The 18,017-nt window shown below is 39.1% G+C and overlaps 1 protein-coding gene across 3 annotated transcripts in view; it reads left to right on the top strand.

The window, feature by feature from the left end:
• LOC112554482 overlaps positions 1-13,609 on the top strand; it is a 35,065-nt gene extending 21,456 nt beyond the window's left edge. For 2 of the 3 annotated variants that reach the window (XM_025222267.1, XM_025222283.1), the window contains 19 exons: positions 333-455; positions 850-1,113; positions 1,429-1,545; positions 4,101-4,248; positions 4,675-4,844; positions 5,027-5,204; positions 5,578-5,759; positions 6,209-6,402; positions 6,853-6,997; positions 7,203-7,396; positions 7,551-7,734; positions 7,939-8,117; positions 8,700-8,844; positions 9,090-9,268; positions 9,888-10,050; positions 10,458-10,692; positions 11,794-11,924; positions 12,367-12,381; positions 12,934-13,609. In XM_025222267.1, the coding sequence (XP_025078052.1) occupies positions 333-455; positions 850-1,113; positions 1,429-1,545; positions 4,101-4,248; positions 4,675-4,844; positions 5,027-5,204; positions 5,578-5,759; positions 6,209-6,402; positions 6,853-6,997; positions 7,203-7,396; positions 7,551-7,734; positions 7,939-8,117; positions 8,700-8,844; positions 9,090-9,268; positions 9,888-10,050; positions 10,458-10,692; positions 11,794-11,924; positions 12,367-12,381; positions 12,934-12,947 (2,960 nt within the window). In that variant the 3' untranslated portion in view covers positions 12,948-13,609. The remainder of the gene's footprint in view (positions 1-332; positions 456-849; positions 1,114-1,428; positions 1,546-4,100; positions 4,249-4,674; positions 4,845-5,026; positions 5,205-5,577; positions 5,760-6,208; positions 6,403-6,852; positions 6,998-7,202; positions 7,397-7,550; positions 7,735-7,938; positions 8,118-8,699; positions 8,845-9,089; positions 9,269-9,887; positions 10,051-10,457; positions 10,693-11,793; positions 11,925-12,366; positions 12,382-12,933) is intronic. The other variant, XM_025222275.1, reaches the window with a different exon arrangement.
• Positions 13,610-18,017: the final 4,408 nt, after the last annotated feature.

The following is an 18,017-nucleotide window of genomic DNA, read 5'->3' on the forward strand; positions in this document are numbered from 1 at the left end:
TGTTACAAATGTTGCAAGTGCTCATTTTAGAACAAATGAGCATCTTATATGTCATGTACTGTATTATAACTGTGTTTTTTTTTTCAATAATAATTATTTAATTTTAATAATTTTTTAATTTATAATACTGTAAACATGTTGCTATTGAATATAGGTTTTACGGGAAGAAAATTATAGTCTCTTTTATTGTCTGATAAAAGCGCCATCATCCACTAACAGGAAGTGGAGGACATCTTAATTTTCAATGCTGTTAGAATATCGATGTCTAAAACACTAGTTTCATATAAATGTTTTTTTGGTTCTGTCCAATTCAAGTGTTAGCTTTTTCGCAGACATTGATGAATGCGCGAATGGACTGGCTAAGTGTTCTCACACTTGTAGTAACAGCCCTGGTAGCTTCATCTGCAACTGTCCCGTTGGAATGAAGCTTGATAACGACTGGATGACGTGCTCAAGTAAGAATACATTAAAAAAGGAAAACTTACCACATTTTTTCTATCTTTGAAAAAAGGTAATTGCTGTGTAAAAGACATCATTTCGCCATCAGTAAATAAGAAGTATCACAGCGGTGTACGTTTCAGGATCAGCCAGGTTCTTTAGACTTCTGTAAATCTCGTGCATATTTTTTCTTTTATGTGATAACTAGACTACAACCAAAATATATTAATATTCGTAGCATTCGTAATTTCTCTCATAGCCACACAGGCGCAATTTGACGAGTTGATTTTTTTGAATTTTGTTTGTAATAGTTTGTAATCATCATCAATATAACACTACTGTAATTTAAACTTAATATTAGTGACAAGGTTTACACATTAACATGTTAATTGTCTATGTTTACCGCTGCAGCCTGTCCCGCGGGGACGTTTGGACCTAACTGCACTCAATTGTGCGCATGCGCAGCCGGGGCAGAGCGCTGTGACCCTGTTTCCGGTTGTGTGTGTCGTCAAGGTTGGGAAGGTGACAAGTGTGACAAAGATGTTGATGAGTGCCAGTTAGGAATCTTGTCTGCTAACTGTAGAGGAGAGAACGTACAATGTATCAACACTAACGGAGGCTACACGTGCAGGTGTCTTCAGGGATTCGCTGCTGACAACGACAGCGTGTGTCAAGGTACAACATGATCAGATTAATCAGTTTTATTTATCCTCCTTTGATGTTTACACGAAATAGCGTACTTCTGAGATACACGAGACAAAACAAAGCGGAAAAGGAACAATTTCAAATACATAGGTATTATAACTGTAAAATACGTGATTTGACAGAAGCAAAATATTTGAAGTTTACCTCCGAATTCTCGTAACAGCTGCACTATAGCTATGGAATTAACAGGTAGAATGGAAGAACTAATATTTATGTATTTAGCAATCCTTTTGTTTTTCTTGTTATCTTGTCAAACGACATCACCTTTACCTGTTCTTGTAACAGATGTTGACGAATGTTCCGAGCCAGTGTGTGACCAGAACTGCAACAACACCATCAGCAGCTTCTACTGCACCTGTAACGATGGCTTCTACTTGGACGCAGTCATGCAAAAATGCAGAGGTAACTACAGAAACGATTTAATTAAAATTAAAGGTGATATTTGCTAAAATATAGTGTACAAGGTAAGAGTGCATTTGCGATCAGTATATGATAATACTGATATGAACATCACTGAAGTGTGCGACGTGTGTCAGATGTGGATCAATGCTGGAGACAAGTATTGCACTCAACGCTGTAAAAACCAAGGGTAGGGGCTTAAATTGTTGTTCCAAGATGGAATTAGGAACCAGATCTCTACGTGCAAAAGTTTGTGAAAGAAGAGAGAGACATGGGACATTTTTTTAAGATATACTATTATATTTCCTATTGATGTGAATAATGTGTACAACTGTCGGAGGTAAAATAGGTCACTAAGAAAATACCATTTGATTAGAATTTAGTAGAAGTTAGCCTATTCACTTTCTTAAAGTGTAACTAAAACCATTTTTTTAAAGTCAGCCTCAATACCAAATCACAAGTGAAGCCTGCATGGCATAAATTATTTTGCACGATATTTGACACGTTAAGCACAATATTAGTCGACATTTTGATGTTTTGGCAACTGTAGAGAAACGCTCTACTAACAGTGAAAGGGACAGATGACGTAAGGAGGGTATCAAGAAAAAGTGCAACGGTCATGAGTCAAACCCGAGTTACTTGCCCTACCGGCATAAAAGTGTCAAGAAAAGCTTTATAAAATCAATGATAATGAACTGTACACAGTTGAACGTCAGTACAACACGAGCTGGTATTGAACACGAATTATTAAAATCGAAAACTAAAGTCGCCATTGTTACAGATACTGTACATTCTTATTAGTGTTAGTTTTAAATTTAAATAGTCTGAAATTTGTGAACTTCATTACACCATCTGAATTTTTTTTTCACAAATTTTGACTCAGAAGCCTGAAAGAAATATGTTGTTTTCATGTGCTCATAAAGTGGATATTGCTGTATACAAGATTCTGACACGTAACTTCCCGCTCCACGTCTCACATGGAAACTAATGCGGGGTATTCGCAAAGATCATCCTGAGTTATTTCCGTGTCGTGCAGTACAAAATTCTAAATAAATTACTCGGATTAGGAATTAAATATCATCATAACCAAGGTACAGCTGTGTCTTTTGCTTGCTTTTGGCATTTTTTAAATTTTTATTTTACTTAGATGTCAGCGGGTAGCAATGTTGCTGAAACATGTGCAGAAATCTGTACTAATGTTCTTTAGTACAAATAAAGTGTTATTAATGTAGGCATAAAATACAGGGTTGGTCAACATTTTGTAAAAATTATAACGGTACAAACCCTTTCTTCTCGAAATCTAGATAAAAGGTGCAAGAGAATTTACAGGAAGGTCTTAAAGAGCAGTAAATGGTTTGCGGTTTTTGTTTTTTGGGGTTTTTTTTGTTTGTTTGTTTGTTTTATTTTTATTTATTTATTTATTAATTTTTTGCAGATATCGGTAAAAAAACAAAAAAGTTTGTTCACGCTCTTTTTATGGTTTTCGGGAAATTTGAACGTTGGTATAATAATCGTGTTAACTGAAGCAGACTTACAACCAAAAACTGCTCAAATTTTTCCCATCTGTGACTCACCGAACTATGCCACGCGCTTATACCAGTGCCGATTACGTCATACTCCGTTATACGTCATCGGGCTAGGGGAGGGCAGCGATGTACGTTTTTGGTTCCTACCAATAATAAAGTTATATAATTGCAGTATTTTTATGCTTTGTTAATGCTTTCAAAGTGTTATTTAGTACATCTGACGTTGCATATCATTATTTTATCACGTCTCCGATGTAGGATTTAAATAAACTCACGTTTTGTAATTTGAGTTTAGTCACACTTTAAGGCAGTTTAGAAAATTCTTTGATTCTGTTGTTGATTTCTTTTTATTTTGTCTTTATCTTTATCATCATCATCATTATTACTTACTATTAATTAACTATCATATACCAAAAAGTTTTGGAAAACTGTGTACTCACAAAGCATTATAAATCGTTAATAGGTTTAAGAACCCACGACGGCAATGCAATTTACAGACAGCATCTAATAGCATTGTCCTTTTGTTGAATGAAGACATCAGCACACTCTTAAATTAGTACACTGATCTCTCATTGAATATTTACAAAAACAACAAATAACCATGATTGTAGATCTAATAACATACTTTTTTTAAATTAACGCATCGCTGCTTACGTCGACAACGAAATTTAGTACTTGCATGTAGACAAACACACTCAATATTAATTTCTTTTAAAGCTTTTATAATATTCTTGGCAGCATGAAAATATTTAAGACCCTCAGATATGATTGTCAACTTGTTTGAGAAAAAAGAATAATAGGTGTTTTTGAATGGTTTTCACTCATTGTTCTCGATTTCAAATAAAAAAATCTTGCCAATTGGTGATCGTCAGCAGGTAATATCGTGCTTAAATATCATTATTTCAGGTCACCTTTTACAAAAATGTGTGCAATTCAACACATTAATATTAGTAAACGATTTTTTAATTCCATAATTGTCTTTTTGTCATAAATCTTAATGGGTTCGTTTAATTTCTAATATGTCCTTCATAGACGAAATTGAGGTGCAACTTGTCAACGGACCTAACCCGTATGAAGGACGAGTAGAAATCTTGAGGGATGGAGTCTGGCTGAGTGTCTGCCATCAGTATGTCTCAAGTAATTTTGGGAGTGTCGTCTGCAGACAGTTAAACTATCCAACGTACGTAACCAAAGATACGTTCAAAGTTCAATGACATCTCACGATATGCTCTCAAACCAATCTTTTATGAACGAAAGATGCTGTATAAGAGAATTGCAGTCACATATTTCGCGCTGTTTCAGACTTTAACAGTTATTAAAAAAGATAAAGTTCAGCGATATGTGAGCAGCCGTTTATGAATCCAGCTTGATCGAATGACAATGTCACTTTAGTGCTATGTTGCTAACTGTGCCCCTTTTTTTTTTTTTGTTTTGCTGAAGGTAAGACAAAGTATTCTATATATTAGAAACCATTAAGTTAAAATACCAAGCACAGTACTGGGAAGTGTGAATATATGCCAGCACAAGCATGTGTATATATCTCTGTGCGTGTGCGCGTGCGCGTGCGTGCGTGCGTGCGTGTGTGTGTTTTACACTATGTTTCTAGCGATGGCTCGGTTCTGTACTACGCCAACTCTTACGGCCAAGCTCCGGGTGAAATACTCAGAAAGTACATCAACTGTACCGGGGAAGAACTGTCGCTGTCGAACTGTAGTTTCTCATCACGTGACCAGAGCTGTGACCCTCGATATACACTTGGAGTCAGCTGTGACACAGGTGTGCTAGAATGAAATTGTCCCGATACTGGGATATTACAAATGCACAAATCTTCCTGCCCAGTTTTCGCTGTTACTTCACTCACTCCATCCAATCAATTTATTTGAACGTATGTTGGTAGTAAGTTAAATTCTAAGGCAATGAACTTCAAGTCATATTTAGTTTAGCTTCCAATGTTTCAGGTGTGTCGGAGGTGCAGACAGTTCGCCTTGTCAACGGAACCTCTCAGTACGAGGGTCGGGTAGAGGTCTTCAAAGCGGGTGTGTGGGGCTCTGTCACAGCAAGTAGAGACCTGGCGACACGACCCTTGTACAGCGCTCTTGCTGCCAACATTGTCTGCAGAACTTTGTTTGGAGCCAAGTACGTAGTATATCTTACCCGAACATTTACTTTGTGATATCTTTCTTATACTTAATAATTTTATATATCGATATACATTTCTGTTATATCTATAAACGATTGTCAACATTTCAGAAAATATTGACTTCCATAAGAACAAATAGGGAAAATGTGACCATTTTAGTTTCCTAAAAAAGTAATATCTATAGTGACTGGAAGAACATGTCTTCAAGCCCGCTAATGATAAAACTAATCGTACAAACAATCCTTAAGGTTGTTAATATTTACCCAAACTACAAGAAGCAAAGTGAACAAAAAATATCTATCCTTTGTAGATAGCTGTACCAGATCTGTTGCCTAAAAAGCTTTTTGAGGGTTTTGTTATGCAATATAGTTACAGCGGGTCAGCTGTGCCTCAGCAAGAAGCGACAATGCGATTTGGATCCGCAAGGTCTGCCATACACATGAGCAGCGTGCGATGTCAAGGAGATGAGCAAAACCTTTTTAACTGCATTTATGATGATGTACTGGCGTCCGAAATACCCGAAACCACTCTTGCTGTAGTATGTAAACAAGGTATATAGTAAATGTAAAATCCTAACATATTTTGCAACATTCTGCGGAAAGAAATTTACAATGAGGTTCAAGAATTCTTGTTCTACGAAGTTAGTTTTATTTCGGAACGAGCATGCATTTTTAATAGCCCACTTAAGTTTCCATATTCCCAAGGTGAATCAGAAGACTGTCACCATTTACAAAGTGTTCTAAAGGAGAATTTGGTAACTGACAACTATAATTACACTTTATTACTTTGTTATTTTACACTCCCCCTCACTGACCTTAACACTAACATGATATGATCCATGTAGTGACAATACTTACATAACAGCAAAGGACATTAGTATAACGATTTAGACGTACTAAAATGTTTTACTATTGAAATACAGTATACGTCATTGTTAAAAATTTAGAAAACAGTCAGTTATGGAACATCTGAAAATTTGGTTTTGTTTTCCTTTTTTAAGTTCCTAAAGGTTGCAATGGGTATGTTGCCGAACCAAATGGAACCATCACCTCGCCTGGTTTTCCCGAAGGAGCAGTGTACAGCAGTGACACAGATTGTGTGTGGACGATTGTCAACAAGGCAGGATGGATTCGATTTTCTTTAACAAACATTCAGATAGAAAGGAGGTCCACTGCTTCATTGAACATACTTCGGGTATGTTGGGGATAGCGCATTTCCTTATTAAACATAACTTAGTAACATGTTTGCGTCGTTCAAAGCTTTAAAAAGGTGAAAACTATCAAACACTCACGTATTTTGGGGTAAAACGTTTGTTATTGTTACTTGTGTGTGTGTGTGCCTTTCGTGCGTGCGTGCGTGTATATGTGTGTTTGTACGCACTTGACATTTTCCGTGTGTACATGTGTATATATTAAATGAGTTCATTAGACATGAATTTGTAGGGACATTTTTTGGACACGTTATTAAGCATTTTTGTTTCTGTGCTTGTCTAGTCAACTACACTTCTTAAAAATTCTCTTAATCACCAGTTCTTGAAAAAAGACCCACATAAACAAGTTGAAATTCATGTCGCGTTTGTAATCTGCATCCAGGCGGGTTAGGCAAACCTGCTGTCCAAGTATAATGGTTTTAATTTTTTATTAGGTCATTGACAGTGATGCTTACTCCAACTTGGCCTACATACGGAGACCCACTGCAGTGGGTGCATTGCAGTCCTCTGGAAGTACACTATATCTGTGGCTGAAAGCTCAATCTGAAACGAAAGGAGTTCAGTTTCAGGCTTCTTGGGGTAAGCTTTGTAAGATTTGCTTCGTTTTCTGTAAACATTAGAAACTTTTACTAGGTCTGTAGAGAACGGGAAATGTAACATAATATGACTTCATTTTACGAAACAAACGTCTCGACCAGTGTTGTGACAGTAAATCAGTCTGATATAAATAAAGCAGTCCGATATTCCTGAATCAGTCTGACTCGAAGATCGTTTACGTACCCAGAGACTCCACCCTGTTTTCAACGACTGAACAGGAGGAAGGGCTACATACAGTCGCCAGATTTTCCAAACCCGTATCAAGCAAACCTGAGCTGCACGTATGAAATTGTGAAACAAAGAGGCTTCAGGATTCGTTTCTCATTCAAAGTTTTTGAATTGGGAGAACAGCAAGATGGTGTGTGTCAAGATGTTCTACAGGTCAGAACATTCGGTAACTTCAGCACTATACATAGAAAAACCAATACTCTCACTGTTTAGAACTGTTATGAGATTGATACGTTTTACTAATACCACTTTGATCATGCAGTTTGTAAGTGCGATGTCAGCATTTCCTTATTCGTTCACATCACAGATATTTGACGGAAACTCTGAATTATCACCCATTGTTGGAGGCCCACTTTGTGGACCAACGCCCCTGTCTGTTCTGAAGACCAAAAACCAGAACTCCACAATAGTATTAGTCAGGTTCATGTCCGATGCTGTCGCCACGTCTGCTGAGAAAGGATATCGGATACATTACAATCAGATAAAATCAGGTAACATTTGTCACCAGCTGATTACTTAATATATCCTTCCTGAAATATCAGTAACAAAATGAAAGTGTATGGTGTTAATTAGTTTTAGCAATCAGTCTATGCGTACATTTACCGACACAGGATGCGACAGTCAGAAAGAACACAGCAAAATAGGCAGGCAAATAACAAATCTGTTTAATTTGCGAAAATGTGCTTTTTGAACAGGTTGGATTCAGCTTAATAATTACACTGAAGAAAGCGGTACCTTCACATCCCCCGGCTACCCCGACGTATACAACGGTGAAGAGGACGTCCTCTGGACCATCACTACAAAGCCCTACAAGACCATCACACTCTCCTTCCAGGACGTTCGGCTTGGGCCATGCTGTAGAAACAAAATATTAGTAAGTTAAAAATTACTTGTAGTATGTTTTCCTGTGTTTTATGATATCTATCAGACAAAGCTTCTTCTTCCTCGCTCATGAATGTAGCAAGAAAGATTTCGCCAAAAGCACCGGACGATGACAGGTTTCTTTATGATTTGTATGAACAGAATAGCAATTAACTGGCTCTCGGAAAATCAGAGTACACTTTAGTAATATATATATATACATCATTTTAGCAATAAATGGCAATAAGATAAAGTTTATTTTCATTTTATGCAACCAGAGGTCTAGCAGATTTTAGAAACACAAAAATAAAAAAGTTCTCCAGCTATCAGCATGACACAAACTGACGAAGACGCTTGCACTTGCACACGCTTTAAACAATAATGAATTGAAGTCAATTTAACACTGGTTTTACAGAACGAGTAATCAGATTTTTTTTCTTTACAAATTTCGCTGTCTTGTTCTTAATTCCCATTATAGACTCAAATACACCTTTAGGACAAAGCTTTTTAGAACATGTTTTCTATCATGTGTTCTGTCACCTACATTTTTTCACTATTCTTCTTACCTCATAACAAGACTTCTTGATGGATGCAGGTGACCGAGAAACCTGTCCACAAGCGTACTGAAATTAAAAAGTCTGGGCCATTTTCAACAATCATCAGTGGCGGAAAAATACTCCGAATTAAAATGGTTTCTGCAAAGAAAAACTTGAATAAATTCAAGGCTTCCTGGACAACAGGTTTGACAATAAACATGTAAACAGAATTAAGGTAAATTACTCTCAAAGTTAAGCGCACTCTCATACATACATCTGCACTCATGTCTGCAAGTACGATATATTTGTGTATATGTACAAAGTTGCATGCACACGCTAGCATAATGAGAGATCCATTAAAAGATGTCAGTACGTTAATGTGATTCTAATAAATAACCAGTTACATCTCTTTTTCATTTAATTGACCAAATTTTATTTGCTTTGATAAGAGTGTCGACAGGTCTTCCAGACTTCCAATGGAATCATTAACTCCCCTGATGATCCAGATTTTAACATGTCACCAGCTGACTGCACTTACATCATTAAACAACAACTAGGCTACTACATAAACATACAATTCTCCTCCCTGAATTTAGAAGAGGATGTAATGTGCAGAAACTACATTGAAGTAAGCTTTAGCTGAACAAACTCTTACCTGGAAATATGTATGCGTTATTAAGCTATGTTTGTGGAATACAGAAAATTAAAATGTTTGAAATGTTTAAATGGTCTTAGTACCGAAGGAAATTTTCAAAACTGTGTGAAGATTATTTGGTATGTTTTATTTGGTATGATTATTTACTAATTTGAAAATAGGTGTTAGTTGCTGACCTATTTATATTCATGTAGTTGCTGCTCTGTATGTCTAGGGTTTTTTGTTAGTTTGTTTACTTAAATGCGTTTAAAGATTTTTCATATATTTTAAAAGGGTCGATATTTTGAGGCAATAACTTTGGATTTAAGTTTCTGAAACTGAACCGGAAGATGTGCATTTTTAATTGCATGACTGGTGTCAGTCACTCAAAGCAACAGAAATACTTTTATCAAAAACTGTTTGGATCATAATGATGTATTCGGGGTTTTTTTTTCGACGCTACTACATTAGAATTTTAGTTTGGTATGCTTCACTTGGCTAAGTGCTTCATTTACACTCTTCAAACGCTTTTCCATCAAATGTCATAAACGCTGTCCTTATTTGCTCCCTTTCTATCAAGAAAATTATATTTATTTTTTCACCATTATTTCAGGTACACGACGGTGCCACAGAGTTTTCCCCCTTGCTTGGTGAAAAGTACTGCGGTCTGTCACTTCCGCCACCTTTGACCTCCACACAAAACGTAGTGTTAATGAAGTTCAACACTCAGACAGGATACAACAACTTCAGTTTGACGTACTCTTCGCATTCAAAAGGTAGTCCACGCTTTTTATATCAATGTTACTTTTTAATCCATTCATAAAGTGGCATCAGACTACGGCAGCTAATCTTCTGTCTCGTTTCCCTTTTACTTGTATATATTCATCTTACAATTCATTTACCCCTTTTACTCACGCGCGCACGTGCATTCGCGCGCGTGTGTGTGTGTTTTCATGAGCACGTGCGATCTCATTAAAATGTTTAATTTAGTATTGTTTTCCTCAAAGTACATCAACAGAAACATTGTTCTCTCATATGCACTTTTCCACTGTTTTTCTCGTAGACAGTGTGGATTAAATTCCCAGTTTCTAATAACCTTAAGCTGCAGATTACTTATGACTCATTTTAAGTGTCCTGAAACATATCTGTTGACATAAGGTGACATGGACATTTCTTTATTCAGAATGCGAAAAGGGTCTGATGACGGACAGTGAGGGAAACTTCACGTCACCTGGCTTTCCTCTTGGGTATCCTACCAACACCTACTGTGTGTGGACCATAAAGGTGGATGACGACGAGGCTGTTATCGACTTGGCGTTCACTGATTTCTCTGTCGGCTCTCAAGGACCGCAATGCCAGAATGCTTTTGTCAGAGTCTACGATGGCGCAGTCGTGGACACAAGTACCGTTATGACCACGTAAGTTTACGAAGTAAACTTGGGATGCCTGTCTCTTTTCTTGCATTCTTAAGTGATACTTCCTGCGTGAATTCTATCACCCATGTCTACCTACTAGCTCCTTTTGTTGTATTGTTATTGTCGCATCCAAATGGTTGACATGTGTAATCCAATGAATAACACGTTACATATCTGGCTATACACTGTATAATAGATTTTTTCTCGTGTCAGTGTTCCACTTTTCTTTTTCTATTTCTCACACACACACACACACACACACACACACACACACACACACACACACACACACACACACACAACACACACACACATACACACACACACACACACACACAAATACACACGTACCGTAATGCATGATTTATTCTTCTTGGTAAGGCAAGTATGTTTTCTGATTAATCCATGATTCCCTGATTTGTTCCGGTAGTTCAGACGATTCATCTGGTTGGATTTACAAATTCCTCTGTTACAATTCTTTCTCTTTCTCCATATAATGGTATATTGTACTGCTCAGCGTCACTTCATTGTAATGGCATTGAAGGTGTCAAACATCCCATTGCCTCTTACTCAACGCCATTGAAGCTCTTTGAGGTGGTGAAATACTACTCGCCTTTAAAACACACGACCTTAAAAGGGGTCCTGCACAGTTCCCAAATTTTTCCCCTAGCACATGACTGGAAGACTCCTCTCAAAGAGGCTAACGTACTTTAGTCAAATGAGACTGATAGTTCACTGCAAAGAGACACTTATCTGTAAGGCATCCAGCCGCAAGTCCATAAAAGTTTACGGCAGTCTCAGATAGCGTTAGATGATGCTTTTTCTCAGACAGCTCGATCACTTTTAAACCTGCTAATAGCTTAAATGTACTTTTTCGTTTTAATCTTAATTTCAACCACTTGTTACTAAATATTTTTCTTTGGTATCTATTTTTTCGTAGATAAAACATTTTTTGACCAAGGCGTTAACTTCTCAGGCGTGTACTCGTTTGACCTTAGTGGTGGCCGTCTTGATGGACGTAGTCTGATATCATTTAGCTACGAAATGTAAATGACAAACCTCAAACTTTCAAACTTCAAAGAGTTTTATGTTTTTGTGTTACAGCCTGTGCGGGGCTACCTTCCCACAAGGGCTGAGGTCAACCAGAAACAGTCTGACAATCGTGCTGAATGTCTTTGGGTCAGTGGTTAACGCCACGGGCTTCCGGGCGACTTACACCACGACACGACTTACAGGTCAGTAAGCGGCTGTCATGTATGATTGATCATAATATATTAGCGATTTTAATAATTGTTATATTTTATAAATCTAAAAATGTTCACATAGTCTTCTTTAGCTCCTGTTAAATATTTCTCTGTATATGCCATTAAAGTGGTTAAATACAATGCAATATGTCTTAATTTTTACTTCTGTCCATAAGAAGAATAACATAATCTGTGAAAAAGACTGTGAGTAGTAGAAGTCACAATCCTAAAATGTGCCTGCGTCTTTCGTTGTCAACTGAAAAAACTGATATTGTACTGTTATTTTATAATCAATTCAAAATATAACATAGTAGATACGCATTTCCTGTGGCATAAAAGTGAATTTGTAAAGTACCTGTGTGCATGACTGCACTTTCGTGTTGTTGTGGTTAAAGATGCACTGTTGTCTAAAATGCAATTTCTTGTTTCTCAGGAGAACTACCTGAAGGTGACATTTTGTAATTTTGGTTTTTTACACATTGCTTGGGTGGGGATATGGTATAATGGCGAGAAAGAAAATAAAAAGCATTTATTCTGAAATACGAAATATTCAATAAATTTTCGCGTAGCGCAACAAAATGCAAATATAGGCTCAACGTGATGCAAAGGAATAATATTTTTCCTAATAATCCATCCCAGTCTGTCCCCACGCTGCACAACAAGATGTTGAATTTTATTTTGCCAATTGCTAAATTTTGAAGACTACAAAAAAGAAAACTTTTACACGACTTAAAAATGCCCTCTCTAGAGTACTCAATCGGAATGGTTACAAACCCTGTCGGGAGTTTTCTTAACATCGGTACAGTCTTTAGACCGATTGCTCACACCACATACAAAGTGATAATATTAAATAAGTCTTTTTAGGAATTGTATTGTGTACTTACTTTCACACAATAATGCTTAGCACAAAACGAGTGTATGGTTATGGTTTTTTTTCATGTGGCTATATTGCATGTTCCCAGATGACATTTATAAATTGTCTTAAATAACTTTGTTTCAGCGGACGTGGAGTGAGCTGTGAACCCAGATGCCCTAGAAACATGTGTCGTTTAAAGTAGTTGTCTACTCTCTTTTGATGTGTAGTCCAGTTATTATATTCCAGTCATTTACTTTTAAAATATTATCTGCACGCAAAGCTAACTTACCGCATTTTCCGGAGAGTTAAACGCTGGATGATTGGTCGCTCAGTCTGTTTCATTCAGAGGTCATCCAAGACACCGATGTGCTTCGCCTAACAGAGACAAACGACATGGGTGGGATAAGACATGAAGTGACGCTGGATTTTTATTTCGGTTTCACAGTAAACAGTATTTCTGTTTTGCGTAAACTCGTATAATTGTAACTTCAAAGAAAATTTTTAATGTTCTTGCTTACTTACACAGTTATATGCATAGACATGCATTTACTCTGCTTTTTAAACGATAAAACGTTTATCATAACAAAAATATATGAGGCTCTTGTTTTGGAGATGTCATTATAAAATGGCAGTAAAATGTCTTAAGTAATGTAACACTGTAGTTTCTTTTCTCAGTATGCTCATGTTAGATGTGTTATGTCTATCTATCTATTCCTCTTTGTGCATCAGGTTGCACATAAGGCCTCAACCAGAGTCCGCCACCGATGTCGATCGGCTGAAACACGCTCTAGGTGACCCCATGTCCAGCCCTTTCCTTTCATCTCCCTTTCCACTGTTCTTCTCCAAGTTTCCTTTGGGCGGCCTCGTTTTCTTCGGCCGTCTGGAGTCCATCGTAGGGCGACTCTGGAAAGGTCTGCTGTCTGCTGGCGGAGCACATGTCCAATCCATCGCCAACGCCTTCGTTGAACCTGCGTGGTGATGGACTCGGTTTCAGTTCTTCGGTGGAGTTCTTCGTTGGTGATGGTGTTTGGCCAAAAGATGTTAAGTATGCGCCTGAGGCATCTGTTTTGGAAGACGTCAAGCTTGTTACTGATGGTTTTGGTCATCTTCCAAGATTCTGATCCGTAAAGGAGGGTGCTGATCACATTTGACTTGAAGATTCTCAGCTTGATCTTCTGGCTGATGTTTTTTGCCTTCCATGTGCTCCTGAGTGAGGCAAAGGCCTGACTGGCTTTCGCCAGTCGGGCTCGAATCTCCACCTCCGCATCCCAGGTGTTTGACATTTTGGACCCAAGATAGGTGAAACTGTCAACTTCCTCAATCTCTTCTCCATTTAGTTTGATGCTGTCTTGGACTCTGGCGTTCACTCTCATACTGTTAGTCTTTTTTGTGCTGACCTTCAAGCCAAGGTTTCCAGCTGTTTCTGAGAAGGCCTTTGTTTTTTCCTGCATGTCTTGGTGGCGGTGTGACAGCAGGGCAATGTCATCAGCAAAGTCCAAGTCTTCCAATGCTGTTGTTGCTGTCATAGTCATGGTCCATCTGAGCCCTCTCCTCTCGCTGTCGGTGGAAGTCTTCATGATCCAGTCCATGGCCAGGATGAAGAGGAACGGCGACAGAATGCAGCCCTGCTTCACCCCGGTACTGACGTTGAAGGGGTCTGTGAGCTCCGTGTCACAGACAACCTGGGATTTGAAATCGCTGTACAGCATTGCAATGACCTGAACAAGTTTTGCAGGGACTCCGTAATGCCTCAGGATCTTCCATAAGGACTCGCGGTGGATGCTGTCAAAAGCCTTCTCCAGGTCGATGAAATTGATGTACAGCGGTGTGTTCCATTCGTTGCTCTGCTCCAGAATCTGTCGCAGAATGAAGATGTGTTCAGAGCAGGATCGCCCAGGGCGAAATCCTGCTTGCTGTGGTCGGAGGTCTTTCTCAAGAGTTGCCGTCAGTCTTGACAAAACAATCTTGCTGAAGACCTTGCTGGTGAGGGAAAGAAGTGTTATGCCCCTCCAATTATTGCAGTCTCCAAGATCTCCTTTCTTGGGTAACTTGAAGATGAGCCCTGTCTTCCACGCAACAGGGACCTGCCCTGATTCCCAAATTTGCCTGAAGATTTCAGTCAGCTTGGGAGCTGTCACATTCACGTCTGCTTTCAACATCTCTGCTGTTATTCCATCTGCCCCTGGTGCTTTGCCGCTCTTCATTGTCTTGACTGCTGCTGTCACTTCTTCCAGGCTTGGTGGGTCTGTGCAGATGTCAAGGTCTATAGCTGCTGGCTGGATGTCTGCAAGCTGAGGGGGATCTGGTCTGTTCAGAACCGACTCAAAATGCTCCCTCCAGCGCTGTAGTTTTCCTGCCTCTCCCTCGACGACATTACCGTTCACGTCTTTCACTGGCACATCACTGTTCTTAAACCCGTTGTTTAGCTGTTTGTTTATCTTGTACAGTGTCTTCAGGTCATTTTTACTTGCTGCATTTTCTGCTTCATCTGCCAGTTTCTCTATGTGATATCTTTTGTCGGTTCTTGTCATCCTCTTTACCTCTTTGTTCAGTTTTGCATATCTTTGTCTGTGTTGTTCCTTCAGGCGTTCAGATCTGGTGCTGTTGATTCTTTGTTTGGCTGACTTTCTCTCTTCTATCTTCTTCCATGTCTCTTCTCTGATCCACTGTTCTTTCTTTTTCCGTTGGAAGCCCAGTATTTTCTCTCCTGATTCCTGTAAGACTCGATTGAAGTCGTCTAAGGTCATCTCTTGTTGGTCTCCTAGTGCCTGGAACCTGTTCTTTACTTCCATAGCAAAGGCCCTTTCGGTGGCTGGATTTTTTAGTTTGCCGGAGTCCACTCTCTGCTGACGTGCCTGTTTCCTCGTGATCGACGTAGCTTCAGAGAAACTGTGGCTATCACAAGAGTGTGGTCACTGGCAATGTCTGCTCCTCTGTAGGCTCTAACATCTTGAAGTGAGCTCCTCCATTTTCGGTTGATGATGACATGGTCTATCTGGTTCTTTGTGATCCCATCTGGTGATGTCCATGTTGCCTTGTGGATGTCTTTGTGTGGGAAGAGTGTGCCTCCAATCAGTAGGTTGTTTTCTTCACAAAAGTCTGCCAGTCTCTCTCCGTTGTCATTGATGCTTCCGATTCCATGTTTGCCCATGACATGCTCCCTGCAGGTGTTGTCACTTCCCACCTTGGCATTGAGATCGCCGATGATGAGCAACATGTCGTGGGCTGGAACGCTTTCTGAGGCTGCCTGGAGCTGATCGTAAAAAGCATCCTTGTCTTCTGCCTCAGAGTCATTTGTTGGTGCATAGCAGGCTAGCACTGTCAGCTTGGTGTACTTGGAATGGAATCTTGCTCTCAAAAGCCTGGGTCCATAAGGCTTCCATTCCAGCAGTGCCTTTTCCGTTTTCTTGTTGAGGAGTAGAGCTACTCCTTCAGAGTGCTGAGCGTCTGATCTTCCTGAGAACAAGATGGTATGTCCTGACGCTAGTCTCCTCTTTCCCGTGCCGGTCCATCTGACCTCACTGACTCCCAGGATGTCCAAGTTGTAGTTGTCAAACTCCTTGACTAATTGGAGCATCCTGCCAGTCTGGTACAAGGTCTGGACGTTCCAGCACCCCACCCTCAACTTCTGCCTCGGCTTCAGTAAATCCGCTGTCGGGGCGCCAGCTCCCTTTCGGGTTTGGCTGTCGTCCGTCATTAGTCCAGTCTCCTGGTGTGCTTCATTACCTTCGCCATCTGTGACGAGTTCTCTGGTTTTAGTTTCTGTAACAGGATTTTTTTTACATGGTGGGGTTGTTAGCCCTACCACAACCTATTTTACCTCTAGGTGAGGTGTCCACCTTAGTCGCCTCTTACGACATGCCTGGCTGGATGGCAGGGACCCTATTCTTGCAATGCTTGCTAGGCAAGCATACCCCGGGGTCCCACAGGGGTAGATGTGTTATGTAGCTATAGGTAAAATAAAATCTTAAAGCCTACACCTCGATGTGCTTCATTCTAACATTTATATTTAAATGTAAACCCATCTCGCAGACAGATTATTGCGACAAATGATGTTTCATAAAAGATTCAATAAATGACGAATCCACCCTGCAGCCTTCAGTTGCCTTTTTTCTACAGGCAGCAAGATGAACCCGAAAACCGTTCCAGGGAGATGGGAGGTAGTTTGGGGATGAGAACAACATAAATTCATAGCTCGTCTCCCTTTAGTTTTCTAAAAAATCTCTTACTAGACAAATTGGGCAACAAACACCATGCGTTATCTGAGCCATATTCCGCTGCAAGCACACTACAAGAATGTCTTTGCCTGGCTTAAGCATGATTATAATCCATATGTACAGACCATTACATTTAATAGCTATCGCTGGTGTCAGACTTTTCATAGTATTCGTATCATTTTTCTAGAGAAGAAAATCTGTACATTTTTAAAGATTTTCAGGAACTAAGTGGTTTATCACCTTAAAACGCCTGTCACATTTAAGAATGTTTTGGTATATATGATGTTTCGAAATCAAATAATAGTTTTGTTTCTCAGTTTCTACATCTCCTGCACACTTGAGTCATTTCATGAAAAACTGTGTTTCAACAAATTATCCATTACAAAGCAACTTTCTTTTAGAAGAAATATATTTATTAAGGTTTTATATCTAACCGGTATATTTGTGTTCAAACGTTCATTATTATTGGGTGACTGGCTTGAATTTAGCACATAATACCACTTGTGAAAACTTGAGCAAATAATACTGTTTCCAAAAAGAACTGAAAGTACAGTCATCAGTAATATATATTGATACAGGTAGTCCTCGGGTTACGACGGTCTCGGGTTACGTCGTTTCATGGTTACGACGCTCATTCCGACTTACGAGGTTTAGCGTCGTAAGTCGAACTGTACGTGCGCCTCATTCCACGTGCGGCGGAAGTCATAGAGTCCAGTACAGAAGTCTGTTCTCTCTTTGGAATTGTTATCTTTGTTTATTACAGTACTGTACACTGTTTATTACTGTTACAGCACTTACAGTACAGTATTTCATTATTAAACGTTCTGTATGCACAAACTGTACTTATGTTTATTGATAATTATGTAGCGTACTGTATTAAGATAGGTGTTTGGATAGGCTAAGTGTTTGCAGTACTGTACTGTTATTATGCTACAGTACTGTATGAACGTATGATCCAACTTACGTCGAAATTCGGTTTACGACGCCGCGTCAAAACGGATCAACGTCGTA

Source organism: Pomacea canaliculata, linkage group LG2 (genome assembly GCF_003073045.1).
Source record: "Pomacea canaliculata isolate SZHN2017 linkage group LG2, ASM307304v1, whole genome shotgun sequence".
Taxonomy (NCBI): Eukaryota; Metazoa; Mollusca; class Gastropoda; order Architaenioglossa; family Ampullariidae; genus Pomacea; species Pomacea canaliculata.